General features: G+C 38.1%; 1 protein-coding gene across 1 annotated transcript in view; it reads left to right on the top strand.

The window, feature by feature from the left end:
• The window catches only part of DEUP1 (deuterosome assembly protein 1), a 106,141-nt gene that overhangs the window by 32,688 nt on the left and 46,692 nt on the right, over window positions 1-26,761 (top strand). Inside the window, exons 5-6 of the mRNA XM_090267852.1 lie at window positions 8,097-8,342; window positions 17,581-17,726. Of these exons, the coding sequence (XP_090123978.1) occupies window positions 8,097-8,342; window positions 17,581-17,726 (392 nt within the window). The remainder of the gene's footprint in view (window positions 1-8,096; window positions 8,343-17,580; window positions 17,727-26,761) is intronic.

Below are 26,761 nucleotides of genomic sequence, written 5' to 3'. Positions count from 1 at the left end.
TTAAACAAGACAGGGAAGGGATGAAGGCTAGTCCTGCTGAAGTGAACAAAAACACATACAAAACTAGTGGTGAGGGCAAGAAAACCAGGGATCAAATCAACAAATCAGAATATAGGGAAGGAACAAACAGTCAACCAGTGCAGAAAGAGGAAACGAGAAGTGAGGAAAATGAGGAGAGGCTCAGAAACTTTTCGGACAGCGATAAGCAGGCCAACATCCAAATAACAGGGTTGCCAGAAGGTAAAGAAGAAGAACTAGAAATGAAAAAATTATGTGAAAAAATAATGAAGCAAAACTTCCCTAACTTGGGGAAGGAAATAGACTTACAGGTCCAGGAAGCACAGAAAGTTCCAAAACAACTGGACCCAGGGAGAACCACCTAGAGACATTATAATCAAAATGTCAAAAATTAAGGATAAAGAGAGAATCTTAAAAGCAGCAAGAGAGAAGAAGAGAATTACATACAAAGGTGTCCCAATAAGACTGTCAGCTGATTTCTCAAAAGAAACTCTTCAGGCAAGAAGGGACTGGCAAGAAATATTCAAAGTAATGCAAAGCAAAAACATACAACCATGATTACTCTATCCAGTGAAGCTGTCATTCAGAATAGAAGGGCAGAGAAAGTGCTTCCAGGACAAAGTAAAACCGAAGGAGTTCATTAGATCCAAACCACTGTTATATGAGATGTTAAAGGGACTTATTTAGGAGAAAGGATCAAAACTATGAACATTAAGATGAAAGCTGTATCACAACAACCAACAACAGAAGCTAGGGAACCAAAACAAAGGCAAATTAAGTAGGCAATGAGAGTGTGAAAAGAATTATAGGTATGGGGAACATTCTGGGGGAAGGTTAGCAGGGAGGGGGAGGAGGAAAGGGAGGGAGATGGTGCAGGAATTAGGAAGCATGGTAGGAGGGAGTGGAGTAGACAGGAAGAGGTTGAGAGGAACTATATGCACAGCCAATGGCCATGGACTAAGAGGGGGCAGACAACTGGAGGGAGGATGTATGTCACTGGGTGGAGGGGAACAGGGGGAAAAGAAATCGGGACAGCTGTAACAACATAATCAATAAAGCATATATATTTTTTTAAATGGGCTAAGTCAATAGTAGTTAAACTAGTGAAGGGTACATGGAAGTTTGTTATACTCTACTTTTATGTAAGTGTGAAGATTTTCATAATAAAAAGTTAAAACTATCATATAGGTTGAGATTTGTAGAGTTCCTGACATGCAGTAATTACTAAGGAAGTGTTTGTTTTATTTCTCAATGTTTAGTAGAGGAATTAAAATATATGTATGAAAATAAATATGTAAAATAATGTATAAATAAAATAATGTAGCTTCCACTAGAAACTCTAATTTTAATAACCCTTACCCACTCTCAACTTTAAAGACCCAGAAAAAGCTTTCTGGAGCCATGGAGAACTTACTCTGGAGATTAAGCAAGTCTACAGACCATCTGGAACCTGGACTGACACCTCCATTCTCTATAAAACTTCTTATAAAGCTCTCTGGGTCTCTTATGGGTCCCATAAATAATGGATATTTTGTGCTCACTTGCTAATCTTGAAACCAATATTTCTGTAAGACCAAGGAATGCAGGACTCTTAAGGACCTGCTGATATATATTGGGTTGGCCAAAAAGTCCATTATGTTTTTTCCATACAATGGCTCTAGTAGTGCTTAGTTGTCTTGAACTTCACTTGAAACAATTTTGTTAGATTGTATTGTGACAGCTGTCATATCGGTGTGCATTTAAAAGAAAACATCAAAATTGGTGAATTTGTGTGCAGCTATTTTAATATTGAAGATGGAAGAAGATATGCAACATTTTGGGCATATTATGCTTTATTATTTCAAGAAAGGTAAAAACACAACTGAAATGCAAAAAATTAAAATAAAGGTTTGTACAGTGTATGGAAAAGGTGCTGTGACTGATTGAACGTGTCAAAAGTGGTTTGCAAAATTTCTTGGTACTACTGACATTTTGGCCAAATAATTCTTTGCTGTGGGGCTGTCTCATGCATTGGAAGATGTTTAGCAGCCCCCTGGCCTCTACCCACTAGAAGTCAATAGCGGGAGATAGCCTACATACTCAAAATATCCAAATCCATAAAGTTATTGTGAAAATGAAAACTATGTCTTTTATTTTGTGGAAAAATGTAATGGACTTTTTGGCCAACCCAACACATTTCTAGACTTGCTTGGCCTCATTTCTATCTGTTGTAGAAGTCAGAAGTGATTGAGACTAATGGTCCTAAAGCATATGGGGAAATACTTATTTTCCAAAATGAGGTTGTTGGGTGGGTGATGCTAAATATAGCATTATCTGAAAGATATAAAGTAAGTCAGCCTTGCCCACATTTTGATTTCTGATTCCAAATGCCTTTCTAGATTAAAAATAAACAGCAATTTTTATGTATTGATGTGAAACATTACCTATTTTCTATTAGAACTGAGTCTTACGCATTTGTCACTATTACTAAAGACACTGTTTTTATATACCTAATTTTACATTGTTGAATGTCAGAATCAAAGTCAGTAACTTGAAACAAATAGCTCTGTTTATCTTAATATATGGTTGACCCTCAAATGAGGGGGTTAGAAGTGCCAACCCCCAACCCCATGCAGCCAAAAATTCATGTATGACTTTTGACTCCCCCAAAACAATAGCCTGCTAGTGACCAGAAGCCTTATTAATAGCATAGTTGATTAACACATACTCTTTATGTTATATGTATTAAATACTGTAGTTCTACAATACAAACTTAGCCCTGGCTGGTTTGGCTCAATGGATTGAGCGTCGGCCTGCGAGCTAAGTGTCGCTGGTTCGATCTTCTAGTCAGGGCACATCAGAGAAGGAAAACTCTGACTCCAAAAAACCTCTGCTGCCTTGCGGCATACCTCTTCAGGGGAAAGGCTAAGGGAGTAAACCCCGACAGAAAATCCGGAGCCGGAGTCCCTAAGGCGGTTTGACATTGTAGTCAACACCGGCAACTCCTGCGGCGCACCTGAAGCCAAGCTGTATTGACTCCGTCTTTCCCTTGGACCCTTCAGCTGCGAAGAGAGGGGGTGTCTGCTGCATGGGCAACAGCAGACCCTCCATATCACCCTGCCCAGGCTCTGTAGCTTCAGCTTCACTGGAGAGGACACTCCAGCGTCATCGCAAGATGTCGATTCAACACGGGAGGAAACAGATACCGTGTCACTCTCGAGTTGGACTGCACAACCATTCTCGGCGATGCAGATAGACTCTTAAGAAGCTACACCATCGTCTCTCGAGACGGACGGCTGCCGACGATGACAATACAAACTAGAGAAAAGAAAATGTTATTAAGGAAACCATAAAAAGGGGAAAATACATTTACAGTATTTATTTAAAAAAGAAAAAAAAACTACGTGTAAGTGGACCCATGCAGTTCAAACCCATGTTGTTCAAGGATCACTTGTAGTCTATTTATCATAAAGTATTATTATATATTATAAAGGGGGACCTATCCATATTTCTCCAATCTTATTACCACCACTCAAGTTCAGGGCACCTTTAGTTACTATAAAAGCCTCCTACTTTATAGCCTTTCTTCACTGATGTTTTGGAACCTGTAGATTTATAGAATAAAAGTCTTTCCAAATATCCTTTAAAATCAGACCTCTAGAGAAAGTATGAAATTCTATATTCTCAAAGTATGAAATTCTATATTCTCATATTAAGCAAGGTGTAGCATTCATTCTCTAAATAAATATACTTATTTTCCAGCATAACCAACCCAGTCATTTTAGCCATCTTCCAAAACAACACCAGTCACTCTGGCCAAATGAGCTATTCCAATATGACACATTATTAGAGAGGGCTGAAATAATCATGACATCATCTGCATGGCTTTTATGTGACTACTAATATTGCACTTGTGCTGTAAAATTATTTATTTATATGTACATTTCCCTACTTTACTATATATTCCTTGATTTTTTCTTTCAAAAAAATGTTAAGTCATGAAATATTTCCAAACTCTCTTCTCTCCACAGTACCTGGTGGGCACTAGGGGCTTAATAAAAATTACTGAATTGATAATTGAAAACATCAACACAGTCATGCCATGTATCTATATGCAATGATAGGTGATCAAAGGCTTTAGCGATAGAGTTTGTTTCAAACCATTTTGTTTTCTTGACAAAATTTAGGGAGAAATGTTTAAATTCTGGGAAGTATTAATACTATGCTTTTGTGTGTACATTCATGGAATATAAGTGGTGTCTGGCACTTTGTTAGGCACTGGTGAGGAATACAAAAGTAATGAAATGCATAGTACTTACCCTTAAGTTGCTTACAGCCTGGACAAGAAGGAATGATAAAAATGGCCAGCCATAGGCAAAATAAAGGTGTAGTGAAGTTTTCTTTCACATTCCCAAAGCTATATGCTGTCCTTGAGTTAAGCTGTGAACAGATAATCATGCTCCCTGAATATATTCCTTAAGCAAAAACTTGTAGAAATGAGCACATTGTAACAGCTATTTCTACCACTTCTTCCCCAGGTTAGCCCAGTTAGTATTGCCTAAATGAGGTCTGAGATTCTGTTCCCAAGAATGAGTTGATCTTGGCTTCACCTTGGAAGGTAGCTTTGAAAACCACAGGGACAGTCAATAAATCAGTCCAAGCCCCATCCAATAAAAAAACAAGGGAACAGGTTTGGTGACTGAGTATAGAGAATGAAAGAAGGCAAAAACACTTCTGGTGCTAGCTCAGGAAATAAAAAGGATGTATTGGATGCAAAAAGTTATTTGAAACTTACTTATTAGTAATCAGCATTTGTTATGAGAAATCATTTTTAACAAATAAAAAGGCTTAATTTTAATACAAGGAATAAGTTACAAACTCCATATTTTCCTAATAAAAATTAAGATATATCTAACAATAAACCCAAGATGAGTGGTTTGATACCTTTTTGTTTTCTTAATGGGGAAAAAATGCACTTAATTTTTTTTCTCATAATGAAGACATACAAATAAAAGAAGCGCTGTTCATTGTGCTTTAAAATGAATAATTTTCTCCAATTTATGTTTGTCCCTACACTTTTTTTAAAGGAATTTAGAGCAAAGTCCAGAGAATGGGACAAGCAAGAGATACTATATCAGACTCATCTGGTTTCTTCAGATGCTCAACAAAAAATATTGTCTGAGAAGTGTAATCAATTTCAGGTACATTATCTAATTCTATCTCCTAAATTAGAAGAAATTAAAGGTTAACTATTACTATCTTTGCCATTCAGCATAAAACCTTTTTACAAATAGAAATGCTAACTAATAGAAAATAAGCAGAGTAGGTCCAGCATTGGTTTTAAAGTCATAAGTGCATGAAATATCTGTAATGGTGAGTGTAGTCTACATGTCTCAATGGATAGTGTCATTAAAAGTATCCATTGTTAACAGCATATGTTTTTGCATGCCTCTGGGCAGGTCACTTAGAAATTCTAAGGTTGCTTGGTCCCTGCCCTCAAGATGTATACAGCCTAGACACTGAAATAATACATGTCCTGATTTACAGACAATAATGACAAGTCAATGAAAAAAATCCAAATCCTTTTTGAAGTCAAAGGAGTTAAGAGAAAAATTTGGACTCAACCAAGAAACATCCTCTAGCAGGGGTGGGACTGAACCTGACCTTGAAGAATGGATATGTTGTGAGACAAGAGAGAATGTATTCTAGGTGGTGGAAATAACATGGGCAGAGTCACTGAGCAAGAGAGCAAAAGACAAATTCTAGAAATGGGAAATGGGTCAATTGGCTAGTAGTCCATGTGGCAGCTGGGGAAGGATAGGTTGTAAGAGTAGAGAGTTGGATACAGATTGTAATAAGCCTTTAATTCTTGGCTAAAGAATTTTGAATATTCATTAAAGCCGATAAGTAACTATTGTTTGGTTGATACACTTTTCATTCTTTAAGTTACTTGAATTATATGTTATACATGTCCCTGAATTCAACAATACAAAATAATTTAATGTAAAATTAATTGCCTCATTCCCTTACTCCATTTTTACTCATTTAATATAAAATTTGTTAAAAATGAGGTGTTTATCTTTACTACTATTTCTTTTGGTCATACAAACATGTAAAAATATGTATTTGTGTGAAGTTGCATATTTTTTCTTTTAAAAATGTTTTTATTTAATAATAAGCCATGGATATCTTTTTGAGTTACTACATAAAATTCTGCTTAATTCTGCATAGTATTTCATAGTACATAGTAAGTACCATATATATCACAGTATAGAATAGATATACTGTAATTCTTTCAATCATTTCCTTATTGATGTACATCAGGTTGTTTCCATTTTTATGCTATTACAATATCATAACAAATATCATTGTATCTGCATGTTTAAATACTAATACTTTTCTATTGTTAAATAAAAATGCTAGAAATAATAGTTGAGCCATAGGATATGTCCATTCAAAGTTTTAATAAATACTAGCAGATTACTTCTGAAAAGGTTATAGTAATTTACAATTCATAAGTGGGTGGCAGGAATACCCATGCCCTCACCAGCATGGAATATTAGTCTTTTTTACCAACTTGGTGGACTAATATTAAAATTGGCTTGATTTACTTTGTATTCTGTTTATAAGACTGAGCACCTTTCTATATGCTTCCTACCCTTTTTCATTTCCTCATCTGTGAATTGCCTGTTCATAAACTTTGCCCATTTTTCTTTTATGTTGTTTGTCTTTTTCATATTGATGTGTAGAATTTTCTGTACATCAGAAATTATTTGTGTTGACAACTTTTTTTCTATAATCCAATTGCTTTGTGTCATTTTCTTTATTTTTGGTTATAGAGACATTTTCAACTACTGTGTAATTGAATATCTAATTTTCCTCTTTTATATAATCAAGAATTTATTTCTTGTGGATAAGAATTTCCTATCCCAAGTACTCTGCCCTACTCTACATCTTTGCTCTGTGGTTGTACATATAGACTTCATTTTTTTTTCTTTTTAAATTTATTTATTTATTTACTTTTTTTGGGGGGGGGGGAACCTCTGCTCTGTAACAATCCCGCCCCCAGACTTAAGACCCTTTATAATCTTATAAAGGACAATGGGCGAAGGTCTCGTGCTCCTCTGGCTGCTTCAAGCTGGACATGGTCGTCGTCCTACCTACCCTTGGGTCCAGAAATCCCTATTAATAGTGGGGGTGTGGAGGGGAGGGTGGCCTTCCCACATGGGGAAGGATCGTGCAGACTCCAGGTTGGTTGGCTGTCTCTGGACAACGGCATGCTTGGTTTAACAGGCTGGCATCCTTGTTGTTTTCTGGGGGCAACAGATTTGGAAACAGGGTTAAAAGGCATCATTCAATCCATAACCACTAGATGACAAAAGGCAGGGATTAATTTTTCAATGTCCCACATTATGATAAAAAAAAAAAGCTTCTTTGGAGGAAGGTGTGCAAGGCATGTCACACCTGTCCAAAACCCTTTTGCCCATTATACTTAGTTTGGGCTAATGGTAATATTTTAGGTCCCCCTACCCCCTCAGACCTCTGGGCCCTTTCTGTCCAAGCCATTGGGATAGAAAAGAGAAACCAGTTTTAAAGTGAAGCCCACAGACCACCCCAAAGTTCACCAACCCAGCCACTTGGTTCAGCCAAACCATTGAGTCTTAGGAGGCAGGGATGCAGACAGGATTAAGTGAGAACTATATGTACAGACAATCACTCAGGTAATGAGATCATAGGCTTATGCCCTATGAAAACAGAAAACACATGTTAATTTGCACAACATAACCCACAAACCAGTCTCTAAATCTGTGAGACTGTCTTATCGGGAAGACATCCAGTTGCAAGGCATTTGACATTCTTCTTGCCTGTAAATTAAGCATCTTTGATGATGTCACAGACCTAGTTTATAGACTTTCTTTTTATGCCATCTTAATTTGAGGTTTTAGAATAAACACAAGACTGAATTACAAATGGTAATGCTTCAGTAACTAATAATGTATTTTAAAATGTTTTTCTAATTGTTTTCTATTATTTGTGAACTATATGTAAGCTTAAACATGATATTCTCCATTAATTGACACAATTTTCCTATTTCTCAGAAACAGGCACAAAGTTACCAAACTCAACTAAGTGGTAAAAAACAGTGCATAGAAGAAGACAGCAGCTCTGAAATTCCTCAGTCGATATGTGAATTAGAGCCTAGTTGTGAAACCAGTGAAAGAGATGAGTTCATTATCGAAAAATTAAAATCAGCTGTGAGTGAAATGGCATTAAGCCGGAATAAGTTACAAGATGAAAATCAGAAGCTCTTACAGGAACTGAAAATATACCAAAGACAGTGCCAGGTGAATATATATTTATTTTTCAACTAATATTGGCCATGATTTGTATATAAGTGATAACAGGTATATGGATTAGAAAGACAATTCTATATTATGTGTATAAATTCAGCTTATATTTTTTCTTAGTAACTAATTCTCATTTGATGAGTAAATTCTTTAAACCCATAGGTACTTTACCCCACTAGAGTGTACTATGGCTTTGCAGTGGCATAATAATAATGTATTACCAGTGCAGTATAACAGAGATCACTTAACGGACCTTTAGACCTAAAAACCATTGCCCTTTAGTCACACACCACACTCTGTCCTCGCTGTTCCTTCTCTGACCCTGTGCCTCTTTGACTTGCAGGAATCCTGGGTTGGAGATCCAGGAAATCATTAAGGGTTCAACAATCTGATAACTTCAGTGAGAAGTGTCGGGGTCACTCCCTGTGATTTATCATTTTTAATCTTAACCATAATCATTTATCAAACAGTAGCCTTGAGTTTGCTTGTTTCTTTGTTAGTGTTTTGTTCATTTCCACATTGGCAGGTGTGATTGATGGTTTTTCCAAGCACTAATTTCCTTAACTGGAAAATGTCATGTCTTTTCTTTCCACTACTTGCAACCACTCAAGTTAAACAGCCTTCATCAAAATTGGTCATTATAATTTCTTTACTAAATATGTATTTCTTATTCATGGCTATCCCAGGTACTTGAGATATTCTATGGTTATATCTCCCATTGCAAATATTTGGCTTGTTTCCTCATTTTGCTCACTTTATTCCCTCCCCACACTGAGGTGTACTTTTTTAGGTCACTATCTGAGCAGACTTTTGCTTACTTCTCTAAGATATCCCACCTCAGGATCTTCTGCCACTTAAACTCCCAGGATCATCTATTGTATTAGTCTTGGACCAAGTCATCATCCCCACATCCTGCTACATTACATATGGGACTATATAATGGGATTCATCTTTTAACTTTTTTCTCTGCTAGCATCTACTCTTCTGTATTCCCCTTCCCCAAGTTTGCCAAGGGACAGAACACAAGGCTCCCAGCTTCTCGAGACTGTTCCTTGGCATTTCTAAGTACATCACCCCCACCCAAAATCCCAGCTTTGATTGGGAGGGGTTTTTATTCTAACACAAATTAGAACAGAGAGGTAAACAAACAAAGCTAAACCACAAATACTAAACACCAAGGAAGCCATACATTTTCTAGACATAGAAAAGGTATTGATGGTGTTTTCTCTGGCTTTGCTATGATAATCTCGTAAATGAGGCTGTCTAGTGGTTTCTAGTGTTGAGCTGACCAGTCAGCCTACCCAGTCCTGTTGAAGCTGGGTGTTCATGATTGCTGGTGTTCTGATGGGATTCCCTCCCTCTTGGACACTGCTTCCCATTCATCTCCCAGGGCATGGGACAACTGCTCATGCCTCTGACCTGATTTAAAGACAACTTAAATTTACATTACACAGCTGTCTTTATACTACTGGAGTCTGCACCAGGAGCACAATCAATAAATAAAGAGATTATTTTTCTGGGTGCTTTCTGAATATTCTCCCCTAGGTTTCAGGTCCTGCACAGAGGAGTTCTTTCTGTCTCCTTTCGAAGACTTTTGGGCTCTGGTTCCTGGAAATCTTTAGTTTGCCTGAAACATATTTCATTAAGTCTGGTTCTACCCTTCAGTGAGGTTCAGCTTCTCCATTAACATAGTTCCTCTTAAACACCCCTAAAAGAATTGTTTGCACCTGTTACAACATCCAAGAATATTCTCTTATAGGCTAAGTTTCAGCTTTTGGGACTTGGCTCATGTGTAGAATAGAAATCACTGTTCTTACCCCATATTCTAGAAAGAGCCCCTGTTGCCCTTTCTGGGAAGCATGACAGACTTCCTCTCTGTAACGCTTTCCTTGAGCAACCTCACCTTTCTACACCTCAGAACTGGATCATTTATATTTCTCCAGAAAACAATTTGGAGAATCTCGTTAAAAGAAGAATGTTACAAACAGAGGAAGAGTGTGCATTGGAAACATTAATAAATTAACATTCCCAGTTTAGAGTATAATCTTTACTCTCTCTGCAAGTAAATGTCTTAAATCTGTGCTTCTCACACCTACCACACTGATGCACCCCTATTGACAAGAAGAGAGAATGTGCAACCTGCAAGTCTGAACATGTAGCAGGAAGTTAGAGAATTCTAACCACCAGATGGCCAAGGCTACCCTGTCCTTTAGCAATATAATTTAATTGACTTACCATCCTCAACCCAAGAGTTATACAAACTTCCAGGGCCTTACACGTACTCCCAAGAATGCTCTGTGGGCTGTCTGGGCCAAGGAAAATCCATGTTACATACTTTGACTTTTCCTTATGTATACATATATATTAATGTACTTAATAATTGATTAAATGTCTCTGAATAGACACTAACAAAATAAAGACCCAGCTATTCATAGAAGTCAATATAATTGTGAAATATATTTTTATTGATTCTTATACTAAAGGTTATAAAATAACAATTATCTAATTGTTATAATTTTCCTTTAAATCAGTGGTTCTCCTCTGGTCACTGTCAATTTGTCCCTTGTTTTCATGCCTCTGGTTTTATTTTGCTCATTTGTTTGTTTTGTTCATTAGGTTCCTGCATTAGGTGAGAGCATATGGTATGGCTCTCTACTGGGGTGATTTTGCTCCCAGGTGTCACTTGACAATACCTGGGTAATTTTTGGTTGTCACTACAAGGGAAAGTAGGTAGAGGTCAGGGATGTTGCATCCTACAATGCACAAGGCAACCCCATAACAAAGACTTATCCAGACCAAAATGTAAATAGTGCCAGGGTGAGAAACTTTGCTTTAGATGTTTAAATGTTAGTTTTCTCATATTATTCACCAGTGATTCTATAACTTTAGTTTTTGATGCTTTCCATAGTTAATGTCAAACTTTAATGTAACTGTTACTGATTTATTGTCCACTAATTTCTATGAGAAAGTTACCAAAGTTATTTTTACAAATATTTGTTCATTAAAAAAATAATTTAGTTAACCTTAGATATAGGAACATTATTAAAATTAAAATGAGAATTTTCATTTTATATTTTACAGAAGAATTGTATGTATAAAAAAAATAAACCAAATTATTCTGGAGTATGTTACACACACACACGTACACACACACATAATTTAATTCTAATGAAAATATTTTTGAGAAGTAATTTGGTTCAAAAAATTCAAGATAAGATCTCTACTCCCAGGAAAACATGATTTTTGATACATTTAGAAAAAATGCTAAAAATAATGCTTTCATTTGGACTTTTTCTGTTTTATTGCCAAATTTTACTTGTGTTTCATACTTTTGCTTTAGAACAAATATTAAGTGACAAGATAGCAATTATTTACTCTTTGGTAAATGATCTGGTGTGTATTTTACACTTAAAACATATCTCAATTTAGATGCTAAGCATTCATCAGGAATACTTCATCTACACTTAAGATATCATAAAATTTACAGTTAAAAAAGTAGATTTATATACCCACGTTGTTCCAAATAAATTTGAAAGCATCTCAATAGCTGAAACACATACCAAAGAAACATTTTCCTGAATATTTGCATCCACATTGAAAATAATTGATTTAACTTTGATGCAAAAGCATGCCAGTTTTAAAACTAGATCTAAGTTAAATTCACTAATTCTTAAATCAACTCAATGTTATTAACAACTCTCACTTTATCAATATCAACACAGCCTCTTTTAGATTATTTACATACTGCTGTCAATTATAATTAAAACTTTGCTTATTTATTCATATAAAAATGTATCAAATCATTACTATTGGTTTGTATTATGAAGATTTTCAATTTCAACATAAATCCTCCTACTTGGATAGCTAGATCACAAATAAGTTTTTTTCTCTTAATGATATCTTCAGGTGTCATTCTTACAGGTATTATTTTCATTAACAGTAAGCAAAGAGAACCCATTATTATTATACTTTACAGAATTTCAGTTAACTCTAGCCCATGGTGATGCTACATTTCATTGGATTGGAATTAGAGACCTTTTGGTCCCACTGCAAGTGAAGGAAGGTCCACTTTTATACATGCAGCTTCATATTAGATGGCTCCCTGGTCGCAAATTTGCAAACAAGGAGCCCTGATAGGGCAAAATAATGGATGACATTCACATCAAATTAATTTCTGTTACTACTTGCTAATCTATTATTTCACTTTTTTTTTTTTTTTTTTTTGGTTTATTTTGAAATTTTAGCCTTATGTAAAAAATCCCATTGTTTAAAACAGGCTCTTCATCCAAATAAATCTTTATCCAAACAAGTCTATTAAATTACCTATTTGCATTTACCTTTACACTTACCTCAAAGTCAGCCAGGAACTTTGGGGGCTAAAATATTGCAACTAGGTACCCCACTGAGCCTAGGTCCCTAGGTCTACTGGAAAATAAAATAATGTGTATTTTAAGGCTTTCATGAAAAAGTGTATCTGGGAACTCATATGTTCCATACTGTCTCCATCATTAAATTTCTAGGCTTTGTGAATTTTTGGATAAGAATTAATGAATAAGGAAATGTATTCAGATATAAAAGCTTGTACATGTATTTTCAAAGCAGTATTATTTCATGATAGTTAAGAAGAATAAACACCCAAATGTCCATCAACTGAAAAATACATAAAATGTGGTATATCCATACAATTTAATATTATTTATCAATAAAAGAAAATCGCTCTGGCCAGGTTGCTTATTTGGTTGGAGCATTGTCCTGTACACCAAAAGTTTGCAGGTTCAATTCTTGGCCAGGGCACATATCTAGGTTGCAGGTTTGATCCCTGGTAGGGGCACATACAGGAAGCAGCTGATCTCTCTCTCCCCCCACTCCCCACACACACCCTATCCTCTCTCTCTAAAAATCAATAAACATATCCTGGGGGAGAATTAAAACTTTATAAATAAATAAAAAGAAGTGCTGATGCATGCTACAATGTGGATAAAACTTGAAAACATTATGCTTAATGAAAGAATCCAGTCATAAAAGGCTCCATAGTGTATGATTTAATTTGTATGAAGTGTCCAGAATACACTTCATAGAGATAGAACATACCTTAGTGATTACCAGGGGCTGTGGGAAGCAATGGGTATTAGGTTTATTTTGGGAGTAATAAAAATGTAGTGGAATTAGATAGTAGTGATGATTGCACAAATTTGTGAATATACTAAAATCCACTGACCATTTTAAATGAATTATAAATATGTAGATTATATTTAAATAAATCTTTTATTGAATATATATTAAGAATTATTGGACAAGTGACTTAAAAATATCAATAGGGTTTTCTAAAGCCTTTATTATCAGAAAAACCTCCTACCCTCCAAACACCCAACCCTGTCTTTACCAATAAGCTGCAGGTCTATTTCACTTACTTGGCATGAAACAAATTACTTTTGCATCTTAAATGTTCTAGCTGGACTACTGAGCAAGATCTGAATTTCTATTCCAAAGTCTGCCACTTATGAGCTTGTAACTTTGGATCAAGTCTGGCCCTCAAGTTCCTCATCTATAAAAATGACAATGGATTTAATGAACAGGGTCAGGCACACTTACTAAATATTAGTCTCCCTGTATAATTGAGTGGAAGAGGCATGATGATGTGGAAGGACTCTGCCCTTCCTCTGTCCCAGAGAACAGCCAAGTTCTGCTGGAGAAAATCACTGAATAGATCATGTTCACAAACGTCATGTGAGAACTCAACACTTCCAGGAATCTTGTGTTGCTCCAGTCAGCTAACTCTCCCCTTCCCAAAGCAGGCCATTTCAAACTTTTTTCACTCTAAAAATTACTCCCAAACCACCACCTCCACCTCTCCTTCTATCACTAACACCTTCTATCATCAACACCTTCTATCATTGCCTTATTTCTTCACAAGAAAAATAGAAACCAACTGGTAGACACGGTCTTACCACCTTCCCATGTCCAAACTCATGACCTTGTCTAGGTTCCATCTTTCTTCTTTCCTATTGCAAAAAAGGAGGGCCTCTCTTTTGCTTTAGGCAATACTTCCACTTGTCATTTCTGACCCATCCCACCCACTTTCTCAGGATTCTGACACCATTACTATTACCCCTTTGTTACCAAACAGCAAGCTGGGGTCCCACTGCCCACCACCGCCCTCTAGGCAAAATTCCAGAGGCAAAGGTTTGGCGGTAAAGGAAAGGAACCTTTATTCTAAAGCAGTTACTTAAGCCTATCAATTGAGGCTAAACTCCTAACACCTGGGTGCACCCATCTTTTCCCCTGTTAGTTTCTATAGGGTTAGTTTACAAACTAAAACAACATAATACGCAAAAGCTACACAGAACTGAAAGAACGGCAGGCTTCTGCCTCAGAACCTGTTCTCTCTAGAACACCCAAAGAACAAATTGGCCACCCTCTGCCAGGTCAGCTGAGTCAGATCCTAGGCTGTTTCCAGAGTTCCTTCCCATCTAAAATACCATCTCTTGGGAAATACAGGCAGTTGCAACACTGTCATCCAAGCATCCTCGAGGAAGAAGAGCCTGAGAACCTAAGTCAGAGTCTGAGAGAGAGAGAGTCGGGTCAGGAGCCAGAAAGCTCTTGAGCCAAAGAGCCAGCCCCCTTTTAATTTCCATTGGCTCTGGAGGCATTCAGCTTCTCAGCCAACCCCATCCTAGATGACTTTCCCTTGCCTCAGCGAACTCCTCCTACTTCTCCCCAGTGATCTTAATCAGGTCACTCTGTATTACCTTCTGTCTCCTAACAGCTTTTAAACTTGCCCAAATCTCTTCTATTAACAAAATAAAATGCTAGACTTCTGGCCAAGGTGGAGGCCTAGACAGACACGCTGCATCTTCCTCCACAAATAAGAAGAAATACAACTACCTCAAAACTAGAGACAACCAGAAGTTCCAGAAAATCTAACTGCATGGAAGTCCAACAAACAAAGATATAAAGAAGAAATACTCATTCAGACAGGTGGAGAGGATGCGGTATGGTGGCGGCACCAGTGGCGGCAGTGGCAGGCTGGCAGAAAGCGCAGTCAAACATTTTAAAAAGTCAGGAGGGACACCTGGGGATTGCTCCTAGCACTAGACCAGACTGCACAGCTCACAGTTCCAGGACCAGGCACAATAAAGCCTCATTGCTTCAGACTGTGCACACCAGTAGGGGTTGGGGTGGGGGCAGAAACTGCTGGTCTCTCAGCAGAGTCTGAGTGTTTAAAGGGCTATCATGGTCCTAGAATGTCTGCAGACCCACCCACTCTGGGAACGACAGCCAGGGCAACCTCTAGAGAGGCACCAGGCCCATACAAAAGTGGGAGAGATGCCTGGAAAAGGGGTGAGTGCTGGGCAAGTGGCATTGTTCCCTCTCAGACCCCTCCCCCCACACAGCACTAAAACGTGGTGAAATGGGTCACCCTGTACTGATGAATACATACAGCTCCACACCTTACAACAAAACAGATGCAACAGCTCTACCTAAGACACAGAGGCAAACAAACACAGGAGCCTCTCAAGATGAGGAGACAGAGAAGTATGGCCCAAAAGAGGGAACAAATCAAGGTTCCAGTGGGAGAACTAATTGATGAAGAGATAGCCAACCCAACAGATGCAGAGTTCAAAACGCTGGTGATAAAGGTGCTCACAGGCTTGACAGATATGCTTAAGTATGGTACATGCATAAGGGAAGAACTGAAGGCTATGCTAAATAAAATGAAGGAAAATAGACACAAAACCAATGGTGAAGAGAAGGAAACTGGGGTTCAAATCAATGATTTGGAACATAAGGAAGAAAAAAAATAGTCAACCAGTACAAAATGAGGAAACAAGAATTGAAAAAAATGAGGAGAGGCTTAGGAACCTCTGTGACAACATTATACATGCCAACTTCCCAATCATAGGGGTGCCAGAAGGAGAAGAGGAAGAGCAAGAAATCAAGCTTATGTGAAAAATAATGAAGGAATTTTTTCCAAGTTTGGTGAAGGAAATAGACATACAAGTCCATGAAGGACAGAGAGTCCCAAACAAGCCAGACCCTAGGAGGACCTCACCAAGACACATCATAATTAAAATGCCAAAGATGAAAGAGAAAGAGAGAATCTTGAAAGCAGCGAGAGAAAAGCAAAGAGTTGCCTACAAAGGGGTGCCTATAACACTATTAGCTGATTTCTCAAAAGAAATTTTGCAGGCAAGAAGTATTCAATGTGATGAAAAGCAAAGACCTATAACCAAGACTACTCTATCCAGCAAAGCTATCATTTAGAATGGAAGGACAGATAAAGCGCTTCCCAGACAAGGCAAAGCTAAAGGAGTTCATCATCACCAAGCCATTATTATATGAAATGTTAAAGGGACTTATTTAAGAAAAAGAAGATCGAAACTATGAACATTAAATTGACAACAAAATCACAACTATCAACAACTGAATCTAAAAATAAAAACAAAGACAAACTAAGAAAACAGCCAGAACAGGAACAGAATCATAGGTGTGGGGATTATTTGCAGGGTTATCAGCTAGGAGGGGGGAGGGAGAGAAATGGGTAAATGGTGCAGGGATTAAGAAGCATAATTGGTAGGTACAAAATAGACAGGGAGAAGGTAAGAATAATATAGGAAAGGTTGAAGCCAAAGAACTTATATGCATGACCCATGGACATAAACTAAGGGGGGTGGGATTGCTGGAGGGAAGGGGGCACTGCGTAGAGGGGAGCAGAGGGAAAAGAAATCGAGACTACTATAAAAACATAATCAATAAAATATACTTTAAAAAAAACTAAACTCACAGGATTGTTGGTGTTTCTAGTTATCAGCTTCAGTAGGGCTACTATTGGACAACAGTGGAACCATGATTTATAATTTACTTTGTTCACCAGTTTTTAAATTAGATTTTTCTTGGCTATTATCACATTTAAATTGGGAATTATTTGCACTAATTCAAATTTTAAGGATAAATATTTTATTCATACTTTGATTTGATTATTCTTTGTCATTATCACTAGATTGTCAGCTCATTGAGGACAGATTCTGCCTCTATCCTCAGTGTTGAGCATATAATAAGAGCTCAGTAAATATTTGTTGAATGAATGAAGTAATGAAATTCTATGACAGAGTCAGCAAAGGACTATCAGTTCATTTGAAATTAGGCAGGTGCATAGATGTAAAACATTTTTAAATGTATTATTATACATCATAATATCCAAATATGAGCATATGAAAATTTTGTGCTTATTTAGGCCATGGAAGCAGGACTCTCAGAGGTGAAAAGTGAGTTACAGTCACGTGATGATCTCTTGAGAATTATAGAAACGGAACGATTGCAATTGCACAGAGAATTATTAAAAATAGGAGAGTGCCAAAATGCTCAGGAAAATAAAAAAAGGTATGTTATTTATATTCAGCAGCCTGGGAGAAACTGCTCAAAACATGACTTTTTACGTTTTTGTTTTGTTTTTCCTACCTTCAGGCACCAGATTCCAGAGCACTGGTTAGGTTTTTATTGGGAGAAAGTGGTTCTTTTTTTTTTAAATATAATTTATTTATTTGTTTGTTTGTTTATTTTATTTTTAGAGAGAGGGGAAAGGAGAAAGAGAGGGAGAGAAACATCACTGTGTGGTTGCCTCTAACTTGCACCCCCAACTGGGGACCTGGTGTGCAACCTAGTAATGTGCCCTGACTGGGAACTGAACCAGCGACGCTTGGCTCACAGGCCAACGCTCAATCCACTAAGCCACAGCAGCCAGGGCCAATTTTTGACTTTTTAAGAGTTTTATATTAGAATTAAAAGTATCTTTGTTTTGTATTAGCATGCTCTTAATTATTAGATATTGTATATTAAAAATAAAAGTAATGATTATGTTATCTTCAAAATTAATATTTTTAATCACCTAGAAAATTATATCATGTTCTGATTTATGGACACGTACGTGTTATACTGAGTCAAAAATTTTCTTAGAACTCCTATTCTTTAGGATACTGTTAAAACAATACTATAGAGCTGATATTTAACTAAATAAGATTTATTCCATATTTTTAAAGTGCTTTTATTTTGATTGCCTGTAAACCTGTTAACTTTTTCACTTATAAATGTACTCATTTTGGTCTCCACACTCACCACCTTGTCAGTTCCATTATGGGTTTTGCTAGAACATATTTTTCCCTCTTTTAAAATCAGATAGTTGTTGCATATTCCATAACCACAAAGGAAATGGACTGCTGAGAATTATTAAATGTTTATGCTTGTGGATAAATGGTGTGACTATTCCAACCATTCATTGATGTTCTAATTCTCATGAGAACTTGAATTCTTTTCAAATCTGCAAGCCAATGACAGACCAATGATAGGATTTTTAAAACCGAATGGCCAAATGGTGAGGGATATTTTACTGAAAGATGATTGCATTGTTTTCAAGGTAATAATTATCTCTTCAAATTGTGTTCTTGCTAGAATTTCCTTAAGGTTTACCCTTTACAACAAATGGCAAATTAAGATTCTTAAAAATTACTAAGCCTCGTGAAAAAAAGTGATCTATCGTATGCCTCACCAAGGATGGTAGAATGCCTAGAGAGTCAGCATTAATGAGTGCTCTGTATATAGGCTATATACCATTAACACCAATCGTTAATAAATCTATTGGAAATATATTATGTGTAAGGGACTGTTCCAGTGTAGTGAGTTGGTGAAAGTCTTTACACAAAGAACGTATGTGCCTAAAAGCATAAATTTTCTAGAGGAGCAAACCGTTCAACTATGTCTCTGTGTTTTTGTGAAGAGTGTTATGGGTATTTTCTGTGGAGCTATCTTACAAGGCCAATGGCCAATTCCAAATGTTACCAACTTTCCTTCAATACATGACTTAATTTTAAGTCTCACAGTTATTCACATATTTGGTCAATACAATTCATTTGTTATGCCTAGTTGCCATCCTCTGTTTAAGTTGGTATTTATCTTGGTCTCCAGACTACATCTTTCTCATTTGGAGGGTATTACTCGGTTCTAGTGTTCTGAGATTTAATGAAGAGGTATTTAACTCTTCACAGATCCTATTGTATTTTAGACTTTGGGCATAGTCTTCTCAGTCTTCCTCTTTCCCATTGAAAGTTCCTAATCTGGGGGGAGGTAAGATGGCGGAGGAGTGAGGAGAGGTTGCGGTTTTAGGCTCCGGAGACCCGTCTGCAGTTTGGTCTAATTGCAGACAGAACATCTCAGTGAGCAGCTGGACATTGGCGGGAGTTGAGCCAAGGCACTGCTGGATTAGAGAAAATCCATCTGGGAACAACCTGTTTAGTGAGGATAGCGGAGAAAAAGGGGACGAAACGGGATTCCTGACTGGGGCAGCTGCCCGAGCTGTGGCGGGAAGCACACAAAGGATTTTTGGCGACCACAGGCTACCCCAGAGAGGAGTCAGGCGGAGAGCGGATCTCTGCCCGCTGGCAGAGACGGGACTCGACCAAGTGGCATTGGCGCTGAAGGACAGGAGACAGCGTGCTGCCGGGCAAGTGAGAACATAATTCTCCTTTATATTTTTCTCTAGTGGACGGTGGAGAGGGGAGGAAAGTTTGGGGGTGGTAGGCCGTTCTGGAGGAGCCCAGGCGCAGAGGCCCGCTCATCCACTCCTCAACCCTACCATTGGGTCGCGGGGGCGCACATAGGGAAGTGCTCTCATTCACTGGCCCAGGTGCGCGGGGCTGTGAGTCCAGGCATCCCTCGGACACTCCCCAACAGACATAAGATCAGTGCCCCAACGGGCACAGGGAGGGCCCACTGAACACGCAGAGGACTGTGCACAGACACCCCTAGACAGCTCCCGTGGGCGCAGGGCCCCAGGCCGGAAAGCAGACCACTAGCGCAGGCTCTGTTTGTGCCCGCCCAGACGGGTGAGGGAAGGTGGGCAACTGCAGCACGGGAACAGCGGGAGGCGGCGACCCACGGACGCTCGATTCCACTGAGCACAAGTGTCCCTGGCCCTGCCCTAAGAGGCGAGAGACCAACTCCCGGAGCTCGGCTCAGCGGGACTGAGGGCACGGGGTGGCGCGCGAGCGCAAAAGCACCTCAGCCCGGGGTCAGTTGGCGCCAATCTCGGAGAAAGCTCTCGGGCCGCCCGCGCGGGCAGGGACACCTCGGCACGAACGCGGAACCGCCGCGGCCCAGCGAAGGCAGGAGCCAATCCCGGGGAAAGCGCTCGGGCCGCCCGCGCGGGCAGGGACACCTCGGCGCGAATGGGGAACCGCCGCGGCCCAGCGAAAGCAGGAGCCAATCCCGGGGAAAGAGCTCGGGCCGCCCGCGCGGGCAGGGACACCTCGGCGCGAACTGGGAACCGCCGCGGCCCGGCAGCAGTGGGCTCCAACCGCGGGGCAAACTCTCGGGCCGCCCGAGAGCGCAGGGGCTTGCGTGCAAGGGCACCTCAAGTGGCTCCAGCAAGCAGCAAGGGAGCGCGCCGTGCCGGCAACCGCGGGCGCGCACCATAGCGGCAACCGGGGGCGCACACCAGTCCTGCAAAAAACAAGAACCTCTGACCTGCCACACTAGACCAGCTGCGGACCCAGAAAAAGAAGGCAACACACCAAGGCTAAAACGGAGTAAAAACATCGATTTTTTTTTTCCAAATTTTTTCTCCCAAATTTTTTCTCCCTTGTTCTTTCTTTCTTCTTAATTATTTCTTTTCTTTCCTTCTTTCTTTATTCTTTTCCTGGGGTTTTTTTGGGGGGTTTTTGGGGGGTATATATATATATTTTTTTAATTTTTTTTTCTCTCTTTTTTCTTTCTTTCTTTCTTTCTTTCTTCTTTATTCTTTCTTTTCTATCTTTCTTTGTTCCTTTCTTTCTTCCCTTTTGGGGTTTTTTTTAGGGGGGGGTTGTGGTAAATTTTTTATTTTCTTCTCTTTCTCTCTTCTTTTCTTTCTTCTATTTTCTTGGGGATTTTTTGGGGGGGTGTTTTTCCTTCACCTCTTCCAATAATAACAAACTTTATCTCTAACGTGTTGCATATAACCTCTCCTTCTCATCCTTTCTCTTTAATCGTGGTTTATTCGTTTGTGTGTCTAGCTTAGCCCCCCTATCACTCTAAATAATATAATTACTATATAAACCCAAATACAATACAATCCCACTTTCTTACTATACTATGTATTTTTCTATCCTTTTCTTCTATTTTTATTAACATACAATGTAAATATTACTAACTGGCTTGCACAGTCTCAACTATTATTAATCTATCAACCCCTCTATCAAAAATTATATTTTTCCTCCCCCAAAACAACTCTTATCTATTCTTCTTATAGTATAAAAGCTCAAATCTCTTTACATTTATATTAATACGGGCTAGTTGGCTAACGATAGCAGGATAGAGTGGGGGATACTTTCTGAGGGTGTGGGTCTCCTGCCTGGGCTGTGTGTTTATGTCTTTAACAGCATATCCACAAAAGAACTCAAGACAAAGCAGATAGAGTGACTCTCAACCAAGTAGCCAGAAGGAAGATCCTATCAAAGAACATCTGAAATATAACCGAACAGCATAAACAAACGACATAAAGGGTAACTCAAGACCATCAGGCTCAGGATATCAAAGAGACTGCACCACTGAAACTCCCAGACCTTCGATAAAGAATATTACACCACAAAGGAGGGAAGTCAAAGCAGACTACCCCCCAAAAAATAAATAAATAAATAAATAGATAGATAGATAAATAAATAAATAAAAACAAAAAGAATCCAACATGGTAAGATGCAAAAATAACCCCTCAATGAAAAGAAAAGAGGAATCCTCAGAAAGAGAGATAGACGAAATAGACATAGCCCAAATGTCAGACATGGAATTCAAAATAATGGTGGTAAAGAAGCTCAATATACTCGACATCCTTAAAATCAACTATGACAACCTTCAAGGAAGTTACCAGCAGCTCCAAGAAAATTACAGGGAACTGGCAGAGAACTACACCAGCATAAAAAAAGACATAGAAATTGTTAACAAGAACCAGGAAGAACTTAAGAATACAATCTCTGAACTGAAAAACACAGTAGAATCAGTCAAAAGCAGACTTAACGAAGCAGAGGATCGGATTAGTGAGTTAGAAGATAATGTAGAGAAAAACTCCCAGACAATACAGCAAAATGAAAAACGATTGAAAAAATATGAACAAGATGTAATGGAATTACAGGATAGCATTAGGAAAAATAATTTAAGGATCATCGGAATACGAGAGGGAGAAGAAAAGGAACATGGAATTGAAAATCTGATAGGAGAAATAGTGACAGAAAACTTTCCGAACCTGATGAGAGGAAAAGCTATGCAAGTCCAAGAAGCACTGAGAGTTCCAATCAAGAGGAACCCCCAAAAACCCACTCCAAGGCACATCATAGTTAAAATGGCAACATTCCAAGACAAAGAGAGAATCCTAAAAGCAGCAAGAGAAAAGCAGCAAATAACATACAAGGGAGCTCCGATAAGGCTATCAACTGATTTCTCAACAGAAACATTACAAGCCAGAAGGGAATGGTCAAAAATATTTCAAGCAATGAAAAACAAAGGCCTACAACCAAGAATACTCTACCCAGCAAGGCTCTCATTCAAAATAGAAGGTGAAATAAGGAGTTTCTCAGACAAAGGAAGACTGAAAGAATACATCTCCACCAAACCAGCATTGCAAGAGATGCTAAAGGGACTGTTCTAAGAAAAAAAGAAGAAAAAAACAAGAGAGGAGGGGAACAGAGGTACAAAGGGAAATGAATAAATACACGTCAATAATAACCTTAAATGTAAATGGATTAAATGCTCCAATTAAAAGACATAAGGTAACGGAATGGATAAGAAAACAGGACCCACATATTTGCTGTCTACAAGAAACACACCTCAAAACAAAAGATTTACACAGACTGAAAGTAAAGGGATATAAAAAAATATTCCAAGCAAACGGACCGGAAAAAAAAGCCGGGGTAGCAGTTCTCATATCAGACAAAATGGATTTCAAAGCAAGGACAATAAAAAGAGACAAAGAAGGACACTTCATAATACTTAAAGGAACAATCCATCAAGAAGATATGACTTTGATAAACATATATGCACCCAACATAGGAGCACCCAAATACATAAAGCAAATACTAGAAGACCACAAAAAGGATATCAACAACAACACACTCATAGTAGGGGACTTCAACACTCCATTATCAACAATAGACAGATCATCAAAGCAAAGAAACACCAAGGATATACAGGCATTGAACAACACACTAAACCACATGGATCTAACTGATATATATAGAACTTTTCACCCCAAAGAAGCAAAATATACATTCTTTTCAAGTGCACATGGGACATTTTCAAAAATAGACCACATGATAGGTCACAAAACAAGCCTCAACAAATTCAAGAAAATTGAAATCATATCAAGCATCTTTTCAGATCACAATGCCCTGAAACTAGAAATCAACCTCAGAGAAAAAAATCAAAGACACCCAAACTCATGGAGATTGAATAACATGCTATTAAATAATGAATGGGTTAACAATGACATCAAAGAAGAAATCAAGAAATTTCTAGAAACTAATGATAATGAGCACACAACAACCCAAAACCTGTGGGACACAGCAAAAGCAGTCCTGAGAGGGAAGTTTATAGCAATACAGGCATATCTGAAAAGGCTAGAAGAATCTCAAATAAAAAACCTAACCACAATGCTACAAGAACTAGAACAACAACAACAAACAAAGCCTAGGGCAAGAAGAAGGAATGAAATCATCAAGATCAGAGCAGAACTAAATGACATAGAGACTAAACAAACAATCCAAAAGATCAACAAAACTAGGAGCTGGTTCTTCGAAAAAATCAACAAAATCGACAAGCCTCTAGCCAGTCTAATCAAGAAAAAAAGAGAGAAGACACAAATAAACAAAATCAGAAATGAAAGAGGAGAAATCACGACTGATACCTCAGAAATACAAATGATAGTTAGAAATTACTTCAGACAACTGTATGACAAGAAATTTGACAATCTAGAAGAAATGGACAAATTTCTAGAAACATACAACCTTCCAAAACTAAATCCAGAAGAAGTGGAAAGTCTCAACAAACCAATAACAAAAAAGGAAATTGAAACAGTAATCCAAAATCTCCCGGCACACAAAAGCCCTGGACCGGATGGCTTCACAGGCGAATTCTACAAAACATTCAGGGAAGAACTAACTCCTATCCTCCTCAAACTGTTCCAAAAAATCCAAGAAGAGGGGAAAATCCCAAACTCTTTCTATGAAGCCAGTATTATCCTAATCCCCAAACCAGGTCAAGACACAACAAAGAAAGAAAACTACAGGCCAATATCACTGATGAACATCGATGCTAAAATCCTCAATAAAATATTGGCAAACAGGATCCAGCAATACATCAAAAAGATCATACATCATGATCAAGTGGGCTTCATTCCAGGGATGCAAGGATGGTTTAATATTCGCAAATCAATAAATATAATACATCACCTAAACAGAATGAAAGACGAAAATCACATGATCATATCAATAGATGCAGAAAAAGCATTTGATAAAGTACAACACCCATTTATGATGAAAACACTCAGCAAAATGGGAATAAAGGGAGCATATCTTAACATAATTAAGGCTATATATGAGAAGCCTGAGGCCAACATCATACTCAATGGACAAAAACTGAAAGCATTCCCCCTGAACTCAGGAACTAGACAAGGTTGTCCACTCTCTCCACTCCTTTTCAACATAGTGTTGGAAGTCCTAGCCACAGCAATCAGACAAGAAAAAGAAATAAAAGGCATCCAAATTGGGAAAGAGGAAGTGAAACTTTCATTATATGCAGATGACATGATAGTATACCTAGAAAATCCTATAAACTCCACTAAAAGACTACTCAATATAATAAGTGAATTTGGCAAAATCGCAGGGTACAAGATAAATATACAGAAATCTAAGGCATTTCTGTACACTAACAATAAAATAGCAGAGACAGAGACAAAAAAGAAAATAACATTTACTATAGCAACAAGAAAAATAAAGTACCTAGGAGTAAACTTAACCAAAGAGATAAAAGACCTGTACTCTGAAAATTACATAACATTGAAGAAAGAAATTAAGGAAGAAACAAATAAATGGAAGCAAATACCATGTTCTTGGATGGGAAGAATCAACATCATCAAAATGGCCATACTACCCAAAGCAATTTACAAATTCAATGCAATCCCTATTAAAATACCAATGACATATTTCACAGACCTAGAACAAATACTCCATAAATTCATATGGAACCAAAAAAGACCCTGAATAGCAAAAGCAATCTTGAGACAGAAGAACACAGCAGGAGGAATCACAACACCAGATATCAAACAATACTACAAAGCCACTGTAATCAAAACAGTATGGTACTGGCATAAGAACAGACATATAGATCAGTGGAACAGAATAGAGAGTCCAGAAATAAACCCAGGCCTCTATGGTCAACTAATCTTTGATAAAGGAGGAAGGAACATAAAATGGAGTGAGAAGAGCCTCTTTAACAAATGGTGCTGGGAGAATTGGATAGGGACCTGCAAAAAAATGAAACTAGACCACCAACTTACACCACACACAAGAATAAACTCAAGATGGATCAAAGACTTAAATGTAAGCCGTGACACCATAAAAGTCCTAGAGGAAAACATAGGCAAGAAAATATCAGATATCTCACGTAACAATCTCTTCACGGATACATCTCCTAAAGCAAGAGAAATAAAGGAAAAAATAAATAAATGGGATTACATCAAACTGAAGAGTTTCTGCTCAGCAAAAGTAAACATCAGCAAGATGAAAAGGAAACCAACCATATGGGAAAACATATTTGCCAATGACATCACAGACAGGGGACTGATTTCCAAAATATATAAAGAGCTGATTCGACTCAACATCAAGAAAACAAACAACCCAATTAAAAAATGGGCAAGGGACCTGAACAAACACTTCTCCGAAGAGGACATACAGAAGGTCCATAGACACATGAAAAAAATGCTCAACATCATTAGCCATCAGGGAGATGCAAATAAAAACCACAATGAGATACTATTTTACACCTGTCAGAATGGCCATCATCAACAAATCAACAAGCAACAAGTGCTGGCGAGGATGTGGAGAAACGGGAACCCTACTGCACTGTTGGTGGGAATGCAGACTGGTGCAGCCACTATGGAGAACAGTATGGAATTACCTCAAAAGATTAAAAATGGAACTGCCTTTTGAACCAATGACTCCACTACTAGGATTATACCCGAAGAATCTTGAAACCCCAATTCAAAAGAACTTATGCACCCCTATGTTCTTTGCAGCACTGTTTACAATAGCTAAGTGCTGGAAACAACCTAAGTGCCCATCTGTAGATGAGTGGATCAAAAAACTGTGGTACACTTACACAATGGAATACTATGTAGCAGA

This window comes from Furipterus horrens, unplaced genomic scaffold (assembly GCF_987537825.1).
Source record: "Furipterus horrens unplaced genomic scaffold, mFurHor1.1.pri manual_scaffold_2, whole genome shotgun sequence".
In the NCBI taxonomy this organism is placed as follows: domain Eukaryota; kingdom Metazoa; phylum Chordata; class Mammalia; order Chiroptera; family Furipteridae; genus Furipterus; species Furipterus horrens.
The sequence above is the reverse complement of the archived record's forward strand: the minus strand, read 5'-3'. Positions and strand labels throughout refer to the sequence as shown.